The sequence below is a fragment of the Rutidosis leptorrhynchoides genome, chromosome 9 (assembly GCF_046630445.1).
Source record: "Rutidosis leptorrhynchoides isolate AG116_Rl617_1_P2 chromosome 9, CSIRO_AGI_Rlap_v1, whole genome shotgun sequence".
Lineage (NCBI taxonomy): Eukaryota > Viridiplantae > Streptophyta > Magnoliopsida > Asterales > Asteraceae > Rutidosis > Rutidosis leptorrhynchoides.
This window is the reverse complement of record NC_092341.1, coordinates 340,557,550-340,579,932: the sequence shown is the minus strand read 5'-3', so window position 1 is coordinate 340,579,932 and position 22,383 is coordinate 340,557,550. Positions and strand designations below refer to the sequence as shown.

The window sequence follows — 22,383 nt, the reverse complement described above, 5'->3', positions numbered from 1 at the left end:
CGTATTCATAATATTTTGGGTAGTGAATCTCGGGTAGTGCGGATTCATGATGACTCGGGTTGTTCGGTCATCTTGTTGATGAGGTAGTGAATCTCGGGTTGTGCGAATTCACTAAGGCTCGGGTAGTTCGGCCAACCTCGGTTGTTGAATTGGTGAAGAAGTGAATATCGGGTTGTGCGAATTCACTAAGGCTCGGGTTGTTCGGCCAATCTTCATTGTGGTATTTGGTTCTCGGTATTGGGTTAAGGGGTTAACCTTGGACGTTTATATATATATATATATATATATATATATATATATATATATATATATATATATATATATATATATATATATATATATATATATATATATATATATATATATATTTTGATGTATTGTTGTGTTGTAGCTAACCCTCCGAGTGTAGCTATTTGGCGTTGTTCACATCGTCGTTGGTGAACTTATGTTTGTTGTTGTATCTTTAGCTCGTTGCTTAGTGATCGTACGGTATGCTTAGACTAGCTTGCCTTTATGCTTGGATGCTTCAGTATGCGGTATTTGATTATTTGTGTGGCGTGTCCATTTTATGTATATATATGTATGTAGTATATTCTCACTCACTAAACATTAGTTTACCCTCTCGTCGTTGATATTTTTATAGATTTGCTTGGAGACGGTGGCTCGGGTAAGCGTGGGGACTAGTGGACTTGCATAGTTGCTTTAGAAGATCTTGTTTTTGGATTGATTAGGATTGGGTAGCGTAACCCCAATCACCATGCTCGGTCTTTATTTTGTGTTAGAAATCACGTGGTCGAAAACTTGTATTTTTGTACGAAAGTCGTAAAACGGCCGATGTGGGCCCGTTGTCGTAAAACTCATTTTATTACTGGAACGTGTTAGTTTTAACGAGTATTAAATGTTGTGTAAACCGTTTCGTCTAAAAGTGTCGGGAAGTCGAAGAACATTAAACGAAAAATGGAAAATCCGGACAGAAGCTGCTAGGCCCTGTGCGCGCCGCGCACAGGTGTGGGTGCGCGCCGCGCACCCCATCTGGACAGCTCAGTTTTAATTTATTTTTTTTTTATGCTGCGTTTTTGGTCGGTTAACGGGTTGGGTTGTTACAATATTACATCTTGTTCTGCATCTGTGATCATAAATCTTTAAATAAAAACGTCTTACAAGAACAACATTGTTACATTATATAAACTTTGACTTCGAATGGGATTGGTTGCATAGTAAGACTTTATCCTAACTCCGCCACTTGAATCAGAAATGCCAAACTCAATCTGATCAACAAAACTAGAAGATGACTAGAACAATCATTTTTTATTACCCTGATTTTGTCAAGTAATGAAGTCACAACTTTTGAGTTTCATTAAATAAATTGCTATGAAATGACAACTAGGACGATTGATGTATGTTATTGACATGTAGCTAGTACACTTTAATATGTAGTACAAGTAAAAACAACGTTCGGGATAAGATTATATATTGGCTATACTATACTAGGATTTATAATTTATAACTTTATTCTTGCGTATTCAAACTATGCATCATGTACATCTCACGTGGTTTATACATGACAAAATATACTTTTCTTTTTCTTCAATTCACTGTTTTCTTGCGTCGTGCGCGGATGTCTTGAAAACTTGAATGTGCGGTGCGCCCATCTTGAAAATATGCCTCCCCTAGTAAAAAGTTCAATACAATTTCAAGAGTTTGAAAACTAGTCACGTTAGATGGCCTATCCATACGCCAATTTTATTAGATAAATACGATTCAAATATACATATTCCAAAATACGAATCACCTAAAATGATGTTGTGCATTTTTTTTATGCAAATGCTTCAATCATTTTACCATAATCTACATTAGATAGAAACTTATTTTCAATCCTTAAAATTGTGAGACCGTTTAACCGTTATCGATGTACTTCATAAATAAAACTTTAATAACTTCAATTTTAGAGAAACTCTGTTCTCCATATGCTACAATAAGAAGCTAAACTACACTTATTTATTTATTTATTTATATTTATATTTATATATATACTAATACACATTCCAATTTTGGTCGTTTAATTTGCAAAATCGTTCAAAAAAATGTTCGTCTAGGCAATGGAAAATTTGTGTCAAATGCACTATACTCAAAGGGTCAAAGTTGTAAGTATTAAGGTATAAAATTTGTAATTATCTAGAGGTAGAGGTATGAATGGTAACTATTTATATTTATATTTATATTTATATTTATATATATACTAAAAAGTAATTCTTCTATCAGTTTCGGACGCAAGCCGATTTGACACGGATGAACACTTGAAATCTAGAGGTAGAGGTATGAATGGTAACTATTTATATTTATATTTATATTTATATATATACTAAAAAGTAATTCTTCTATCAGTTTCGGACGCAAGCCGATTTGACACGGATGAACACTTGAAATGGGTGTGCTTAATCTTGAGTTTTGGATAATTAAATGTTGTTTAAAAGTAAAAATACTTTCTTTTTTTTTTAAACTTTATATATTTTTTAACAAAAATATCCACACTTGTTTTCCGATGACGCAAAATAGGTACAATTTTAAATTCCAATTTTGGTCGTTTAATTTGCAAAATCCTTGGTCGTTTAATTTGCAAAATCCTTCAAAAAAATGTTCGTGTACCCAATGGAAAATTTGTGTCAAATGCACTATACTCAAAGGGTCAAAGTTGTAAGTATTAAGGGATAAAATTTGTAATTATCTAGAGGTAGAGGTATGAATGGTAACTTACAGGGCTAAAATATAACATTTGAATTTAATTTAATAATCACTAAATAATACTCACCTAAATTTTTTACGTAATTTATCTTTTTTTCCGTCGCGATTTAGGTTTCTTCGTCATCACCGTTCAACTCGAAATAAATTTACGAACAAAATGCAACTAATTATATTTAAAATGCAACTAATTATATATAATAAACAAACCCAACTTACTATATCAATTCGATGACTAGAGCAAATGGTAAATTCTTGAGTTGGTAAGGAAAAAAGGGCTCGCTCAACATTAGTTTCATAAAAAGGGTTAAAATGTTTTACAACAACATGCGGTCCAAAATTTTTCTAGTTAAATTACACAGTACTTTTTCTATAATAAGATGTTAAACTACACTTACTGAAATTATTGTAAACTCGACACATCTTTGAAAGATTGAAGTCCGTTAATCACCAATGAGAAGCTATACATATAACGTTCATTTATTTCTTTTTTAGCATATATTTTATTTAAAATCTGATTTTTGTGTTTCAACGGTGTTAGAATTTGATTTGATTACTTGTAACAACTTCAACTTGGGTCTAGTGGTAATGACCCATTTACCGTTAAGTGTGAATATAGTTACTTTAATAATTATGTGTCTTATAATTATTTGTGTATGAGATGAAATAAAGTGCGTTTTGTAACAAGGGTCACATAACACATTTCTTTATGTGAGTTGGACCTCGTTATGACCACTTAATGTGGTGCATTGTGTTCTAGGTAACTGGTAAATACCAGTGTGAAATAGCGGGTGGGGTTTCCTCACAATGAAGAAACCCCGAGAGGGTTATATATCCCACTCATTCTACCACTTACCACTTTTGGCAACTTAACCCTAAAAAATTCACCTACTGCTCCTAAATCTTTGAAATTAAAGTGTGAAAGCTATAGCTTGTGATCTTGTGTTTTAAATTCAAGTGATTTCAAGAATCATAAAAAGGTAAGTATCTCAGATGTTGATGAATTAAATTGAATTTTAAGTGGGTTGTGTAAAGTAAGCTTTTGATGCTTGATTTATGATTTGAATATGTTTGTGATGTTATTTTAAGGTTAGAAACATGTTATATATGTATTATGTAATATTAGTAGACCATTGAATCGACCAAAACAAGCAAAAATCGATATTTGGGTGCAAAAAGCTTGAAAAACAGGGTTATTGTTGTTCTTGCATGTTCACAGGAATGACTTGTCGTTCGTGCGAACGAAGGCTTCATCCGTGCGAACCAGAGGTGGTTTGTGCGAACAACCTTAAGTGTTAAGGTTCGTGTGAATGACATCTCACTCGTGCGAGAGAGATGGTGGGTCGTGCTACCCAAATGGTAATTCGTGCGAAGGTGTTGTTATGACCTCCTCGTGGGAACCAAATGTGGCTCGTGCAAATGAACCCTTCATCAGCATGAAGAAGTTTTGAATTGCACGAATGACATACAGAGTACTATAATGTATTACTACTCCTATATGATTTGAAAAAAATAGAGTATATTCGTTACTAATATTAATGGCATGTAAATGATCAATAAAAATTTCATTCCACTCGCACAGTTCACTATATCACACACGCGCGCGCGCGCACACACACACACACACACACATATATATATAGTCAAAAGTTCAAACGAGAACCATAAAAGGAGCGAGAACTGCGAAAACTTTTAAATTACAAAGTTTTTCACAAATGAGTTAATTGAATCACCCATAAATGTTGATGTAGAGTACGAATGAACATAAAATAGTTTGAAAAAAACTTATATTTTACCTATATAATTAAATATATTGTTTCTGTTCACATGTGCATATATGTTTATAAACATGTGAAAAAATTGATATAATTAATAATTTAACATGTAATTTGAGGTAATGAACATATGTTTGTTAATGATATTTAAATTGCATAAAAACTATAAAATCAAAAGGTTCTTGCAGTTCGCGCTCTTTTTATGATTCTCATTTGAACCTGACTATATATATATATATATATATATATATATATATATATATATATATATATATATATATATATATATATATATACACACACACACACACACGTGGCTCATCACAAACCATTATAAGATCCTTGTGATGCCCCACCGATGATCGAATATTATAATGATGGCGATGAAAAAACGAGGTTTGAAAATGGTTACGACATGTTAACGATAATGATAATTGAGTATATCATAGCATATTCTAACAAATTGTATCTAGAGAATGAAGATTATGGGTCTAGCATGTAGCAGGCGGATCAGGAGGCAATAAATAGCATGGATGAATATACCCAATGAAATTTGGCAAAGATCACATTGTGCTTCAATTCATATTAGAAGATATGTGGTTAGCTATAGGGTTATTCTTTCTTTTACCCAAGATAGAATCTATGTAACAATCCGTAAGGGTTATTCATCCTTAAAGGGGCTTAGGAACTTAATTGTTCTGTTGGCAGGAACAATCCGCATCTCATTGCACACTTTCCGTAGGTAACGTTAATTCAACAAAAGTCCAATACACTTAAAAGAGAAGATATGAGATTAGATAGAGGGTTATTCTTTATTGTATCCAAGTTAGAATCGATATAAACTAAGCATTTAATTTTTATCATAAGCTAGTTTACATTGTAAGCTACTTCATTGAATTAGTCGAAGAAGTAGCATAGGTCATCACTTGTAATCAAGGTTGTAAAAGTCGCGAGTTGGGGACGCATCGGTCGAGACCTAAAAAGGACGCGTTGGCCGAGTCGGGGACGCGTCGGAGACGCATCGGTCGTTGACCAACGTTGACTTTATTAATAATTTCTTAAATATATATTTATATATGTATAAAATAGTTGATTCTGTACCATAAATTTCTTAAATAAGAACTTGAATTTAAATACAATCAAACTTCAAACTCAATTAATGTTACCGAGTACATAATCAGTAAGGAAACGGAGAAAAGAGCAGTCAAAAAAATGAAAACAAACCATAATTTTAAAACATATCACATCTTGACAAAAATTTGACTGATTTTGACCATTTTTGACCAACTTTGACCGTTTTTGACAGACTTTGACCGAACTTTTAGCTTTGACCGTGTTTTGAGTCGTTTTCAGAAAAAATTGGATGGAGAACACAAAAAAACGACGCATCGGCCGACTTTTACAACACTGCTTGTAATGACCTTATGTGTGAGTGCGAGCTTATAACTTGGGGTGATCAAGTTACTGGTTTTGTTTTTTTTAATAAGAACACCATCTTACTTATATAGCTAATTTCTTTAAAGAGATTTAGAAAATTTATTGTTCTTTTGGTGAGAATAATCCGTATCATATTGGAGATGCTAGTTATCAAGGTAAGACTTAATCTTTGAAAGGGACCGAAAGATTGTTGGTGTTGCTTATTAAAGGACAAGTGATGTAATCAAATCTCCACCTGATTTGGAGAAAAGCTTAGTGAAGCTAAACTCTCGACATAATGTGTCGAGGAGTGGATTAAGGAGGGCTAGTTAGCATCCTCCCCAACCACTATAAATCCTTGTGTTTGTTGCACTTTACATTCTTTACATATCGCATTAACAAACACAAACGCTTTCACATTTGAAACTTATACTTGAAATGTTAAACACATCGAAAAAGTTTCAAGAAACCACTTAGTAACTATTCATTCCCTCTCATTTTTTAAAGTTTATATGTTTACGTTATTGCTCTTTAAATTCCTGAATTATTAAAGTTAGTATCAATTTGAAGAACATAACTCATTCAATTAACTAACGGTTGCATCATTCACACATGTGGTCTCCTACCTGTTGAACACGCATCATTAGAACAAATTTAAAGACAACTTTACAATTTTATAAGAACGAAATATCACAAGAATGAAATTAAGTGTACGCTTTATAAACCCTTTTTTTAATAAATGTGTTAACATGAAACATATATGCCATTACTCAAGACACATATGATAATACAACTAATTACATTAATTAATAATATTACATTTGAGCAAATATTGTTACTATTCCTCAATAGTAACCTTTTTGTCTTTTTTTTTTTTTTTTTTTTTGCTTTTCCATCCCAAACTATTTTCGTCTTTGTTCCAACAACTCTAACCGCCATACTTCCGGCAACTCAGCTTTTAGAACCTACGCACATAGCTTTTAGACCTAAAAATCTTCATAAACCCACCCCAAACTTTGAACGCAAATACTTTCATTTTCCTAGCGAAATAAAAAGACACCACTTACACAAATTAACTCGCAGCATATTTTCTAACGTACAATTTTTACCAGCAATCGGTCTGAAGCGCACTGCCACACACCACACACATAGGTCATCGAAAATTTCTCCCGCTACTTTTTTGAGTTTTTCCAGGTAGTATAGATGTGTTCTTCATTGGGAACAAAAGATATCAACGACGGAAAAAGAAAAGAAAGAAGAAAAGTCCGGACGTTCGGAGGATACCAGAAGCTGGAACGACGCCGAAAAAATCAGGTTTTAGGCGAGACACATGAGAGAAGGCAGAGTCAACAAAAATGTAGAGACTCATAGAACAAATATTCAGAAGATATTGTAAATGGTTACCTGAGAAGAAGACCGGAGACCAGAGAATCTAATGAAAAAGGCAAAATGAGATGGATAGGTTTTCAAGTAAGAGAGGAATAGAGAAGGGAACACGTGATGACTTTTTTTAATACTAGCTACATAGATATAGCCCTTACTCCAATTAAAGACTTGGAGTCATTAATAAAATATTCTTTTAATGTGTAACACATATTATATTACAATTACAATTATAAATTACATCAAAATTGGGTCATTCTTTTCTAACTTGAAATTTCAAACCTTATTAAATCATTCTTCCTAATTTATACGGAGTAATTTTTATTACGTGTATAAAAATTTATTTACGTGTTATATAGTAATATTTATAACAATTAATTTGATACATTTTAAAAACAAATATTATACAACATAATTTGAACAGCTCAGGATAATTAATTTGTTACAACCCATATAGTAATATATGACAATACGTTTCTTTGCAATAATATGTTTCTTTGCAATTGTATTAGATGTTTAATATGTTAAAACGAATTATTGTCTTATATGTTACGTTAACTGCTTTGCTTTAATATATTCTTATTAGAATATATAATTGGATGCTACAAATTTTTTTAACGTAAACGAGGGGTGACCGCCGCAACGCGCGGCTGACCACTCCGCTTGTTAATTCAAATTAGGCAAACATTTCATTTTGGACCTAAACAACACAATAAATCACTAGACTCAACTAGCCACTTATTTACAAACACAAGGACTAAAAGTGTAACTTTCTATTGAAGAGATATTTTTAGATATTTATGTATATGGCTGTAAATATCAGCGATGTATAGATACTTACAGTAGGGTCGCGTCACAGGTAATCATAGCCTTCACAAAACCAAGCCACAGCATTTCTTCCTCCCTCATCATCGTTCACAGCGTAACCAAACAGAATACACACACTAATTACACCACCAAAACACACAGACAAATCATCACATGTATCAATATAATTGAATTCAATTCCGCTATTCGTTTTACCTAAATCCAATGGGCATGGCTCCACCTACTACCGGCTCCATCTCCACCACCACTGGCGCCGTTACTCCGCCGTCAATAAACTCACCGATTGATGACGCCTCGAAAAAGATCAGAAAGCCCTACACCATTACTAAATCCAGAGAAAGCTGGACCGAACCGGAACATGATAAGTTCCTTGAAGCACTTCAACTGTGAGTATTTAACTACTTACTGTATTATATATGTTTAATTTTCATGTAGATGTATATGTATATATATGCATGTGTTTAGCTTTTAGTCAGTTGAGCTGCTGAAATGTATTTGTTTATTTAGGGTTTGATATCAATTTGCTTAATTTAATTTAACCTTTTAATTAATTGTAGATTATGTATTACTTGTAGATGTGAAACTTAGGGTTTGGTGTTGATTTACAAACATTCGGGAATATATAAGAGCCTTGATAATGGAGCTGAGAGCCTATTCCATCATAATTAAGTTAGGGTTTCATGTTTAGGGGATGTTGAAATTACTAGTGATTGTATTCATGTTTAGGGGATGTTGCAATTGTGAGTGCAGAATAGAAATACGACTATGTAAGATGTCAATATATTACCCGTGTATTGTGTATTCTGAAGATAGAATCAGTGATAATTAGGTTGAAAATCAGATCAATTACTTCTGTGGATATGAGGATGAGATATTTTTTGTATCTTTGCTTTTGTCACATGTTAAACATGGTTGTGTCGCTATCAACTGTAACGTATCGCCTCAAATTTCATTTGGTTGGAAACACATCAGCACATGTAGTGATGTGTTTATCTTTTAAACCCGAGAACTACTGAGTCAGATCCTAAACTTTTCAACTTTTAGCTCTTCTCCCTTTCCTTTTCCTGAAGTTCATCGTTTACTTGAGTTTAAAAGAGTACTGTTCCTCATTCACTTGTGCCACCCCTTACCATCAATGAACGTCAGAGGATTAATTTTAGATTTTGTAATCCGACATAACAGATACAGAGTTATTTCAGGAGATAGAAAATTGACCTCAAAATGTTTCAAGTATTTTCTATTTGCCAGTTACGCCCATAATTTGAAGTTTAGGGAGGATACTTTTCATTGCTGTTAATCTTTGTATGCATAATCTATACGGAGTATTCTTTCTACCCCGAAGAGCTAAGCTTCTCTTGTTGTTACCTTTTCCTTGACAAGGACCGTCATAGGGAGCATGGACTAGGGATTGAAGTTTCTGATTAACCCCTGATTGCTTTCTCTAATTTGGCCCCACATACATATGTGGATATTAGTTCCTAAATTACTCTTATTGTGGATCAGCTACCTTTTTTTGTAACTTATTTGTTTGCAGCTTTGATCGAGATTGGAAGAAAATTGAAGCTTTCATAGGTTCAAAGACTGTCATCCAGGTGAGTTTTTCACTTTCATTTCTTTTCTTTTCATATTTGGGCATAAGATAAAGGTTTCAAGTGAAACTTTTTTCCATTAATACTACTAAATCTTATTTCTGAAAGAGTTTAAGTATAACATTTTAGAATTTTCTTTTAATATGCATAACTAAAAGGAGGTGAGTGACTTATGCAGATTCGTAGTCATGCACAGAAGTACTTTTTGAAGGTTCAAAAAAGTGGCACTAATGAACATCTGCCACCTCCTCGTCCAAAACGGAAAGCTGCTCATCCATATCCGCAAAAGGCTCCAAAAGTTGGTTAGTAAATGACCAAATTGTGCCATAGGACCCTTACTTTATAGTATTGTTTTGTGTAAAATTGATCAGTTTGCTGTATATAACAGCCCCGGTGCTCTCAAATGATACATCATCATTTCAAACCTCACCTGCTGCTCTTACTGACCCTGAAATTATACGGAATGATCCTTCTACAGTGGCTAAAAAATCTTCTGAAACTGGTAATTTGTCCCATATGGGCAAAGGTATAGAATTTTCGAGAGATGATTTTAGAAATAATGGGTCACGTGCGTTTAGTTTTTTACTAATTGGGTAATTTTTTAACGAAAATGTAAACGGGCAGGTCAAATCGAGCTGACTAGTCAATTACTCGGCTTTTTACTTGTTCAACCTATTCAAACAGTATCCTTATATGTTTACCACATGTGACACATTTAGACTGTAATTCAACCTGTATGAACTCTTTTACATGCTAAATGCTTATAATTACAGATGATTTGTTATCTGGAAGCCATGTGGGACCTGTTAACTGTTGCAGTAGTAATGAAAGTGCTCCCAAACCACGCCCAACAAATGAAATACATGAACAAAGGACTCATTGTCTTCCTCCTTTGAGAGGTAATTTGTTATTTGCATGGTTAAATAGGATTATTACTTAATCCTCGCTGTTATTATATTGAATACGAAAGTAGTTCAAAAGATTTATAATCTTATTCACATTGGTGCAGTTCTGCCTGACTTTGCTCAAGTATACGGGTTTATAGGAAGTGTGTTTGATCCAAATGCCATTGGTCACGTGCAGAGACTCAAAAAGATGGACCCCATTGATGTTGAAACAGTATGCTCTTTAACTTCATTATTCTTATCCACTTGATTCTTAAACTTTCCCTTGTGACAGACAATTATTTATTCAGCATACATAGTTTGTGTGTGTCAGGACTTGTGTGATGCAGGCGATACATGTTTGAGTACCTCAATTCTGCTTATACTTGCAAATGAGCAATTTAATTTTACACTTTGGTCCCTTATCTTTCAGGTGTTGTTGCTAATGAGAAACCTCTCCATCAACTTGACCAGTCCTGATTTTGAAGACCATGTAGGTTTTCTTTAACTTCTTTTCTTTTTTGTAGCATACACAAACACATATCCATCAAGAGATGCCTCCTTTACCACTAGATGACTAGATGGGTTAATTTGGTTATCTTTTCATCTCTGACGGGTCAAACGAGTCAAGATCAAGCATTTTCTATTTTCTTTTTTCACATTTTTTTAAAAAAATATGTCAAATGGGTTAAGCTGAAGATTTCAATTATAAAGGAAACAGGTCTAGTGGATCTTACTGAATGAAAATCGAAGTGTATTGTTATTTGTAATATAATAGTAATCAAACCTTTTAGATGCTATGTTAGTTCTGTAATAACATAAATTTTCTGATCATATGTATTATGATATGAAAATCAATTGAAAGAGTTTGTGGGCTGGCCCAACCTGACCCATTTTGATTAGTTTAACTTTTTACCCAGCCCCACAAATGCATTTTGGAACCTCAATCTAGATGATCATTTCAAGGGACAACGGGCATATTCCTAAACTATGTTTGTTTGTTTTTTTGGAAATGCAGCGGAGATTGTTGTCAACGTATGAGGTTGATTTGGACAAAGAAAATTCAGATGATGCGGTTAACATCCTTGTCAACTGTCAACCTGACCAAGTTGGTCATTTTGGGTAAGCAAACTACATCATTTTCACCCCCAACAGTGTTCATGTTTTTATTTGATTGTTAGTTTCTCACAGATAATACGCACATCTTAACAATTTCTAAAATGACAGGACTTAATAAAGTGTGAATCCCTGCGAGCAGCTACGCAGTTTAACATATGTTGTATCGCAAGTATGCATCTCTGCTTCTACCATGAGAAACTGGTTTGTGCAGCTTGTCTATTCGAGCTCCAACTATGTGTAGATATGCCAACTGTATAAAGGGTGGGGAAGTGATGAAGTATGTGATGAGAATGTACAAATGTAAAGCTTGATTATTAATGATTCAAGTTTCAACATTTTCCTCACGGTTCGATATATTTACCATCATTTTTTTTTTTTTTTTTTTTTTTTTTTTTTTTGAATGCTGCTTTCTTATAATTTTATTGTCTGAATAAACCCTTGCTGAAGTTGTGGGGTGCTATTTCAGCTTCTTCGCATGGGACTTGTCAGAGAGAATAATTTATGTAAAATAGTTTAAGTAGGCATAAAATATTGACAACTATGGTGTGCAAGATAATCTAATAATGATAAGATTTATTGAGAGAATTAGTTTAGTTTTAAATCTTTAATGAATACACGATTAAAAAAGGTGGCATAATTTGGAGCTAAGGATCAAAATATATGACTTTTTTCTTGTTCTGAGTTTACCCGGTACAGGCTAGTCGCAAGATGGCAAGACCACCTTGCGGCCAGTCAGTCGTTGCGATGTCACAGGTACTATGTGATTTGTGAAGGCGTTTTCGAAAAAAAAAAACAAATTGAGGATGTTTTGTTATATTTTGTTAAGAATAATGAGTATTTTGGTTGATGAGTGACTTGTGAGGGCGTTATAGTTTGTTAATATCCTATATAAAAACCATTTTGTTGTAGAAAATCTCAATTACTCCTAATTAATACCCGATCACTCTTTTTAAAAGCAATCCCCATTTCTTTTTTCAAAATTCGTTTAATTAATTAGTCAATGTTCGTTAATGAGTCAAAATTGGATTTGTTGATTATAGTTAAAATTGCTCACATTTTAACATGAATTTAAAATAAAATTTCATTAATGATTTTGATAATTATGTTTAAGTTTAGAGTTCTGTTCAATATTTATGCTTATAATTTTGATATTTTAACCCTTATATTTTTAACCATTAAACCCTATACATACTAAAACCCATGGATTTTTTATCTTCCCTTCTCTACAAAAACGACAACAGTAAGAAAGCCTTTTCACACTTGATTTTTCATTTCCCTCCCCTCAACTACAACCACCTTATAAAAAATAAACCAAACTTCAGGGGGTTAAAACGTATATTTCCTAAATTAAAATAAAAACTCCACCCAAACTCTTCAACAGCCCCTATCTTTCTCCTCGCTCCGAGTTAAAACCCATGGATTTTTTATCGTCCCTTCTCCACAAAAACGACAAAGTAAGAAAGCCTTTTCACACTTGATTTTTCATTTCCCTCCCCTCAACTACAACCACCTTATAAAAAATAAACCAAACTTCAGGGGGTTAAAACGTATATTTCCTAAATTAAAATAAAAACTCCACCCAAACCCTTCAACAGCCCCTATCTTTCTCCTCGCTCCGAGTTAAATTTCACCAAGCACTCCGATAAACTCGAAATATTTTTTCGAACAAAACGAAACTAGCTACGTTCGAAACGGACACTTTTTAAAAAACGCTAAATACAACGACAGCCAGTATCTTCCCGCTCACATCGAGTTAAATGTTTCCGACAGCACCGTCAGACTCGAAATAATTTTACGAACAAATGATACAAACTACATTCGAAACAGACACTTTTTATATAACGCTAAACACAACGGCAGCCCGTATCTTCCTGCTCGTCGCGAGTTAAATATTTCCGCCAACACCGTCAGTCTCGAAATAATTTTATCAACAAAACGAAACTAACTACGTTCGAACCGAACAGATTTTAAAAAACACTAAAGACGACGACACCAACAACGACGCATAACACATGTGCCGTTTTCCCTCCTGTAAATAAAACTGCGTTAAATATGAATACGCCGGCCGAAAGCCCCCGTCGCATCGCGCGGGCCGAACCGGACTAGTTATATACTAAATGTGGTGGGATTGTTTGTAGTTTCAGTTATATTTGATTGTAGTTTTGAGTTTGCAATCACATTACAAACGGTCCCTCAACTTTAGCTATATTTACATAAAAACCCCTCAAATTTACACTTTTTCAGGGATTAAAAGTGTAAATATATAATTTTATTAAAATAAAAGAAACTAATTTCACCCGAATTTATAATGGGTCCTATCTTCTCTCTCGTTGCGAGCTAAATTTTTTCGAGACCACCGTTCAATTACGAAAAATCTTACGAACCCACAAGGACTAACTATACGCGAAACGGACAATTTTTTAAAAAACGCTAAACACAACGACAACCCGTATCTTCCTTCTCGCCACGAGTTAAATTTTTTCGACGGCAGCGTCAGACTCGAAATAATTTTATGAACAAAACGAAACTAACCACGTTCGAAACGGACACTTTTTAAAAAACGCTAAACACAACGACAACCCGTATCTTTCTGCTCACCGCGAGTTAAATTTTTCCGACAGCATCGTTACACTCGAAAAAATTTGTTGAACAAAACAAAACTAACTACGTTCGAAACGGATACTTTTTAAAAAACGCTTAACACAACGACATCTAAAACGGCGCTTAACACATGGGCCGTGTTCCCCTCTGTAAATAAACAACGCTACGTTAAATATGAATACGCAGCCCGAAAGCCCCCGCCGCAACGCGCGGGCCGGGTCCGACTAGTTTAATCCTTAAATGCAAGGTTGCAAAATCCGCTATTCGATGATTAATCGGTCAGGACTTTGAAAGGTTTAATCGGCAATTCGGGGATTAATCGGTGATTAATCGGATTGTACTTTATTCATTTAAATATTAAATTTCAAAAATTATAGGTGTAAATATAGAAGAAAATTGTAAACATAAACATAAACATAAACATTAACATATCTGTCTAAATTTGTTTATTTTGTTAAAAAAATATAAATTTATAGTATAAATACATGTTAATACGCTGACCAATTTTGACTTTAATCGACTTTGATTACTAAATTCGATTTTGACCCATCAATTTTTTTTTGAACGACGATTTTTTGGCATGAATCAGTAGATCATTTATTTCAACGACCCTCATCATTTGCACGTAATACACACGTTCGGGCGGAAACCCGAACCCGATCGACGGTACTCAGGGAACACATCCATTCGGGCAGTTGTCCGGGTAGATTAATTGGCTAGGGTTTTTTTTTTACTGCACTACTTAAATTTATAAAAAAATAATCCTATTAATCTTTTATTAATACGGTCACTCCTTCAAAATTTCCCAGCTGCAACCACTAGTGCAAACACAAAAACCCTAACCCTAATTATTCCCCTTCATCTATTTCCAAGCAGCAATCATGTTCCTTCTTTACAATTATTTCAATTCTTACCGATATCATGCAATTTAACTCATCAATTTTTCTTCTTTCAGTTCTTACCAATATCATGCAGTTTCACTCATCAATTTGTTATTTCACAATTATTTCATTTCTTACCAATATCATGCAATTTCACTCATCAATTTGTTATTATACAGATCATTTCAGATAAGAATTGTAAGGCGATATCCAAACACCTCTTTTTGAGGTCTCAATTTATCTCAGATTCATCTAATTTGACATTTTTCATACATCCTAATTTATTTATGATATTTAATTGCTTTTTACGCCTTTTAATTATATAAATAAATAAACAGAGGGAGTACTATCTAACCCTAATTCATGCGAAACCCTTAATTTTTCAGCGGGAGTTGTTCCTCTTATTTGACGGCACTGCAATTCAACCGAGGCGGACCATCCTGACGAAAAATTGATACCGCAAAAATAGACTTATTAACCCTAATTTATGAGTTCTTGCAAAAATTGCAATTCCAAAACCCTAACTGTTGATTCAGCAACCGGAAACATAGAATGCACATCATGCGGCGTCGTTCAAGGTATTAATAATTACGATCAGGTAACCTTCAACCGGGATGGACCGACCGGAATCAATGTCCGATTAGGTACATCTGGATCTCGGTTTGATTATTCTTATCGCGAAACGAAAGTATATTTAGCTCAAAAGATAGTTTCAGAGATACTGTCAAGACTCGATTTAGAAAATAGAATTGATGAAGTTAATCATATGATTAAATTGATAACTGAAGAAGAATATGGTTCAGGAAATTGGTTTAATGTACTTGTTGGTGCTTGTGTATATGTCGTTATGCGAAAAGCAAATAAATGGATGCCGTTAACGAGCGTTTGCGATAGTGTAGGGTGTGATAGTTATGAATTAGGGAGAATGGTGTCTAGAGTTGTTGAACATCTTGATTTGACGTTACCTGAATTCGATATGGTCGGTTTATTTGAGAGGGTTGTTAAGGAATGGGTTGTGGAAAAGGGTAACAATGGGAAAGATAAAATTGGAAGGATTGTTAAACAAGGTGTGTTTTTGGTGCAATGTATGATTAAGTGGTATTTGACAACTGGGCGAAGGCCGGTTCCGGTTGTTGTGGCAGTTATTGTGTTTGTTTGTGAAGTTAATGATGTTGAGATTAGTATGGAGGATTTAGCGAGTCAGTTAAATATGGTGGTTAGTACATGTAAGTTCAGGTATAAGGAGCTTTTGAAAAGGTTAGTGGATGTTGCAAGAGAGAATTTGCCATGGGGGAATGATGTTAATGTTAGGAATATTATGAAGAATGTTCCAAATGTAATTCAATATATGGAGGTTAAGTCGATGTGTAATCGTGAAAAAGAAGAAAAGAGTTTGGAGGAAATTGGAGTCGATTTGGAAATTTTAGTGAGTGATTGTTTAAATCAAAATGGTGAGGATTCAACTGATTGGAAGATCTTGAAAAGCTTAATGTTTCTTCTGAATGTTTATCTGAGATTTATTTAAAGTATTTGGATGATTATTCAAATATGAAGGGGAAAACGGATATGATGAAGGATGTTAGGAGTAAAAGATCTGATATTTTGGTTGATATGCCAGAGTATTGGAGTGGAAACTCAGAATTAAGCAAGAAGCTTTTTCTTGATCAAATATTGGAAAAAGATGTTGGATTGAATGTTATGCCCCCGTCTTTTATTAAAGGTTGTTTAAAAACAAAGACGATAAAAGAAAAAATAAAGGCTGCTAAGATGAGAATTGAGAACATAAGGCGGCCATCAACAGCTGAAAATGGTTTCGATGATGATTGTGTACAAGTTTCTGTGAAATCTTCAAAGAGAAAAAGAAAAGAAAAGAAGGTTGATATTGATTGGGAAGATTTTGTTATTGAAACTTTGTTACTTCATCAAGTTAAGGAAGAAGAAATAGAGAAAGGGTACTATAATACCTTACTGGATCTTCATGTTTTTAACTCTGGTACCTAATGTTATTCACAGTCACGTATATACTTTCTTGATCATGTGCTTTTTGTAGCAAATGATACACGTTTGCATTTTCAAAAATCTTGTGACATTGAGTAGAATGAATACATGAACATAACATCTATGAATAAAAAAAAAAATACTTAAGAATTTGTATTTTGTTACTAATGTTAATGTTAAGTAGATATAATTAAATAATTATATATCTTGATTGAAGTGTTTAACTGTTTATGGAGGATTATGAGAAACTGGCTGGTGCAGCAAAACATACGTAGTATTACATTAAAAAATTATCTAATTTAGTCCCATACGAAATCAAAATTTAACTTAAAGTCAAGATTACCGAATTATAAGGGCTAACTGCTAAATGAGTTTAGGCACTTAGGCCGAACCACGTTCGAAGTAAATTGAACTGTGAATATCCCTAGGATACACGAGTAATTCCACAAACACAATCAACCCCTATACAATAATTAACTGTTATTCAAGAAAACATATTCGTAACATAACTGAACAAAAAAACTTGTGTACAATGCAATAACTTTTAACTTAACCGTGTTCATGATTTTGTTAGTTAACAGCTCGTCTAATCATGAGTTACTAATCTAGTTTTAAAACAGCCAGGATAAAAAAGAGTTGTATTAATATCCAACAACTTAATCAACCCACTTTTGAAAAAGATAATTCTTAGTAGTTTTCAATAAAAATAGTAAGTAAAGGTGCAAAGAAACTTGCATCAGCAAAATGTATGTTATCGGTTGTTCTTACCTGTTAATATTTAGAAATCAAGTGTAAGCTATTATGTGCAATCTTTTGCACCTTATGCCTTTTTTCAATCATACTTACTATCATCTTTTATATTTCACATTATACACTTTTTGTATATGATATAATGTTTGGACACTTTTGAATCAAAATAAAGGCCAGTCATTTCTCAGACCTTATGTTAATAAGCTCTATTTTTATATTTAGTATTACAAAGAACTACCCATTTTGATCATTAAAGAAATGGCCTATTTTGTCACCTTAAGTGTTAGATAATGATATTTGACATCATAAAAAAGATACAAAATAATAAAACTATTGAATCAAACTTTGTTCCTCACAATAGATATTGTTTTTCTTCGTGAATTTTCAACGATGATTCTTTGCTTCTTAACATCTACAATTGTCTTTGGAGGTTGCAGACTCAAATCCAACGGGGTGGTGTTTTTATCCTGAAAAATAATAATATTAACATTATATAGAAAAACTCTAAATCTGCATAAAATGTTAGAAAGAACTACTCATTTGGATCATTAATGAACCTGCCATTTTTGTCATCTCATAATTGTTAGGTTCTGTAGTGGTCACAATGTGTAGTGCTTTGTAACATTTTTTTATATAAATTTAGAGTGTTTAAACATAATACTGGATTTTTTTTCCTGGGTAAAAACGTCACCAAGTTGGATTTGAGCCTCCAACCTCCAAAAATAGTTCTTGGTGAAGATGAGAATTATAGTTGAGAGTCCGCGCAGTGAAACAGTATATGTTTGAAAAACAAGGTTTGAGTCAATAGTTCTCTTTTTTTGTATTTTTGTGTGTGTAGTTGACAAAATTTGCAGATTCCTTAATGGATCAAATGGGTAGTTCTTTGTAATATTTTAATGTAAATTCGGAGTTTTTTTAACATAATGTTGATATAATTGTTTTTCAGGATAAAAATCTCCCTGAGTTGGATTTGAGCCTGCAACCCCTCCATAAACAGTTCCGGGTGTTGAGAATCATCGATCGAGATCCATGGAGTTAAAGGTATAAAAAGTATTATTATATTGTAGCTTTCGTTAGCTTTTCAATTAACCTTATTTTTACCCTTTTTTGTCTTGTATGTGAATATAAAAAGGTACTCCGTATAAAAAAAACTTTAACTTATTATTTTATTTATTTATAAAAGTGAACAATTGATTTATGGAATCACAAAAGGTTTGTTCCTAGTTTTCTATTGAAGGGAAAGTAAATGAAGCTGAGGGAAAGCAAAGAGAATTGGTGTTCTCGAGATATATGTTAGAGAAAAAGGAAAGGAAGTGAATTTTAAAGATCATTCTCCTCCAATTTCATTTTATTTCTTTCTTTCTCAAACAATTTAGGGAACCTACCTCTTTTGTTGACAAAAAAAAAAAAAAACCTATTGAATCAAACCTTGTTATTCACAACAGATATTGTTTCACTCAGCTGATTCGCAACGATGAATTTTAACTTCCAACACCTCGAACTGTTCTGGAGGTTGCAAGCTCAAATCCTGCTAGGAGATGTTAACCTGAAAAACAGTAACATCATCATAATGTTAAAAAACTCTAAATTTATATAAAATGTTACAAAGACTACCCATTTGAGACATTAAAGAACCTGCCAATTTTGTCTCCAAACATGCATGCAATAGGACAAATTATTTAATACAAAAAAACTATTGAATCAAATCTCGTTCTTTATAGCAGATATTGTATCCGTCGTTAACGGATCCCCAACGATGGATCTCAACTTCCGAGAGAACTCGTCACATAGAATTATCGTTGGGATTTTGCTGAGTGAAACAATATTTCGCCTTGAAGAACAAGGTTGATTCAATAAGTTTTTTTTATTTTTTTATTTTTTTATTGTTGTCTCCTTTTGTCATCTTAAATGTATTGGAGGTGACAAATTGGCAAGTTCTTTAATGTTCCAAATGAGCAATTTTTTGTAATATTTTATATAAATTTAATGTTTTAACATACTTGTGATATTGTTAGGATAAAAACATCACCCGGTTGGATTTAAGCCTGCATCCTTCAGAAACAGTTCTAGGTGTTTGGGAAGTTGAGAATTATCGTTGGATTTCCGCGAAACAGTATCTGTTGTGAAGAATAAGGTTTGATTCAATATTTTTGTGTGTGTGTGTGTGTGTGTGTGTGTGTGTGTGTAGTTTTTGGCATGTCATATGCATTTAAGGTGACAAAGTAGGCATGTTTTTTAATGGTCTAAAAGGGTAGTTCTTTATAACATTCGATATAAATTTTAAACATAATGCTGGGAAATTAAGCTGACCTTTATTTTGATTCATAAGTGTCCAAATGTTATATCATATACAAATATTATATTATATGAAATACTGAAGTTGAGGGTAAGTATGTTTGGCATAAGGTGCAAAAGATTGCAGATGATGGCTTACACTTGATCTCTGAATATTAACAGGTAAGTACTGTTGACAACATAGATTTTGCTGATGCAACTTTCTTTGCACCTTGCCTTTGAGTGAATTCTTACTATTTTTAGTGGATACTACTAAGAAATGTCTTTCTAAAGAGTTGGTTAATTTGGTTGTTACATAAATACAACCCTTTTTATTTTGGTTCTTTTGTAACTAGATTAGTAACCCGTGAGTAGAGACAGGCTGTTAACTAACAAAATCATGAACACAGTTAAGTTAAAAAGTTATTGCATTGTACACAAGAATTTTTTGTTCAATGATGTTATGTTTTTATTTGATTAATAGTTAATCTTTATCATTTCTTGTCTTATTCGGATTTTGTAAATTTTAACTAAAAATATCAAATATGATTACAGAACCTACTTTATAATATTGTTCTTGAATTTTTCTAAATAAGACTAGTTATAAGATTGTTCCACCTATCTTAATTGGAAGTGTGTTTGTTTCTAATGCCATTTCTCACGTGCAGAGACTCAAAAAGATGGACTCCATTGATGTTGAAACAGTATGCTCTCTAACTTAATTACTGTATTTTTTAGCCACTTGATCTGTAAACTTTCCATTGTGACACTTGATTAAATACTTACCATACATAGTTTGTGTGTGACAGGACTTGTGATTTGCAGGCGATACATGTTTGAGTACCTCAATCCTGCTTATACCAGCAAATAAGCAGTTCAATTTTACACTTTGGTCCCTTATCTTTCATGTGTTGTACTAGCATACACAACACTTATCCATCAAGAGGTGCATTTTCACTCCTTTACCACTAGATGGGTCGATGTAGTTATATTTTCATCTCTTAACGGGTCAAACGAGGTTTTTTTTTTTTTTTTTACAAAACATGTCAAATGGGTTAAGTTGAAGATTTAAAACTATAAAGGAAACATGTCTAGTGGATCTTAGTGAATACTACATTAGTTCTGTAATGGCATAATTTGTGTAGTCGCCTATATTAGGAAAATCAATTTAAAGAGAGTTTTTGGGCTGGCATAACCTGACCCGTTTTGATTAGTATTATTTTTTACGTGTTACCCAGCCCCTCAAATGCATTTTGCTACCTCAATCTAGATGATGCGGTTAACATTCTACTCAACTGTCAACCTGTCCCCACAGTGTTCATGTTTTTATTTGATTGTTAGTTTCTTTACAGAGATAGTACACATGTCTTAACTTTTTTTTTTTTTAAAATAACAGGACTTAATAAAGTGCGAATCCTTGCAGCTACACAGTTTAACATATGTTGTATTGCAAGTATGCACCTCTGTTTCTACCATGAGAAACTGGTTTGTGTAGCTTGTTTATTCAAGCTCCAACTATGTGTAGATATATGCCAACTGTATAGAGAGTGAGGAAGTGATGAAGTATGTGATGAGAATGTACAAATGTAAAGCTTGATTTATAAACATTCAAATTTAGACATTTTCTTCACCTATATTGACCATAAATTTTTTTGTGTATGTTGCATTTTATAATATTACTGTCTGAATAAACCCTTGGTGAAGTTGTTTGGTGAGTTTTCAACTTCTTCACATGGGATTGTAAAAGAGAATTATTGGTATGAAATAGTTTTAGGTGCATGGGTATGTCCACGGTATTGTTACTATATTACAACAAAAATACCTAATTCCGCACGATAATGTTAATATATTATTGGGCATAAATATTGACAAGTATGGTGTGTGGGGTAATAGTAAAAAGAAAATAGTTTGCAAAAAACCTTCAATAGTTTTTTTTATGGCTAATGATGCGTTCGTTATTTATAGCATTTTGTAAATTCGGTCCGATAATGCTTCTTATTTTCGTTATTTATAGTGTTTAACTTATATTGTATTTGCTTTTGAGATGCTCTATTTAGAGAGCATCTATAAAGAGGATGGTTGACATTGCGTTTTAAAACTTTGATAGTGTTTTTTTTATCATCAATGTTGAAAAATGCAAATAAGT

At 33.1% G+C, this 22,383-nt stretch overlaps 1 protein-coding gene, 1 long non-coding RNA gene, 1 other non-coding gene and 1 pseudogene across 5 annotated transcripts; all 4 read left to right on the top strand.

Moving 5' to 3' along the window:
• The first annotated feature begins 8,181 nt into the window (after nt 1–8,181).
• On the top strand, nt 8,182–12,108 carry LOC139867243 (protein REVEILLE 6-like). 3 transcript variants are annotated; one of them, XM_071855584.1, is made up of 9 exons: nt 8,183–8,527; nt 9,676–9,733; nt 9,909–10,032; nt 10,119–10,232; nt 10,504–10,629; nt 10,740–10,849; nt 11,048–11,107; nt 11,633–11,739; nt 11,906–12,108. In XM_071855584.1, exons 1-9 carry the CDS (start codon nt 8,346–8,348, stop codon nt 11,925–11,927), a joined length of 903 nt encoding a protein of 300 aa, XP_071711685.1. In that variant the 5' UTR covers nt 8,183–8,345; the 3' UTR covers nt 11,928–12,108. The 3 variants fall into 3 exon arrangements, with proteins under 3 accessions (XP_071711687.1, XP_071711685.1, XP_071711686.1); XM_071855585.1 differs by having other exon boundaries at nt 8,184–8,527; nt 11,633–11,736; nt 11,842–12,108; XM_071855586.1 differs by lacking the exon at nt 10,119–10,232 and having other exon boundaries at nt 8,182–8,527.
• Nucleotides 12,109–15,158: 3,050 nt separating this feature from the next.
• On the top strand, nt 15,159–17,272 carry LOC139865863 (plant-specific TFIIB-related protein PTF2-like; annotated as a pseudogene).
• Nucleotides 17,273–20,103: 2,831 nt separating this feature from the next.
• On the top strand, nt 20,104–21,093 carry LOC139866743 (uncharacterized). The gene is made up of 3 exons (XR_011765587.1): nt 20,104–20,420; nt 20,906–20,941; nt 21,047–21,093. It is a non-coding gene; the product is annotated as an uncharacterized lncRNA (long non-coding RNA).
• LOC139869612 (small nucleolar RNA snoR101) lies at nt 20,391–20,456 on the top strand. The gene has a single exon (XR_011766216.1). It is a non-coding gene; the product is annotated as a small nucleolar RNA snoR101 (small nucleolar RNA).
• Nucleotides 21,094–22,383: the final 1,290 nt, after the last annotated feature.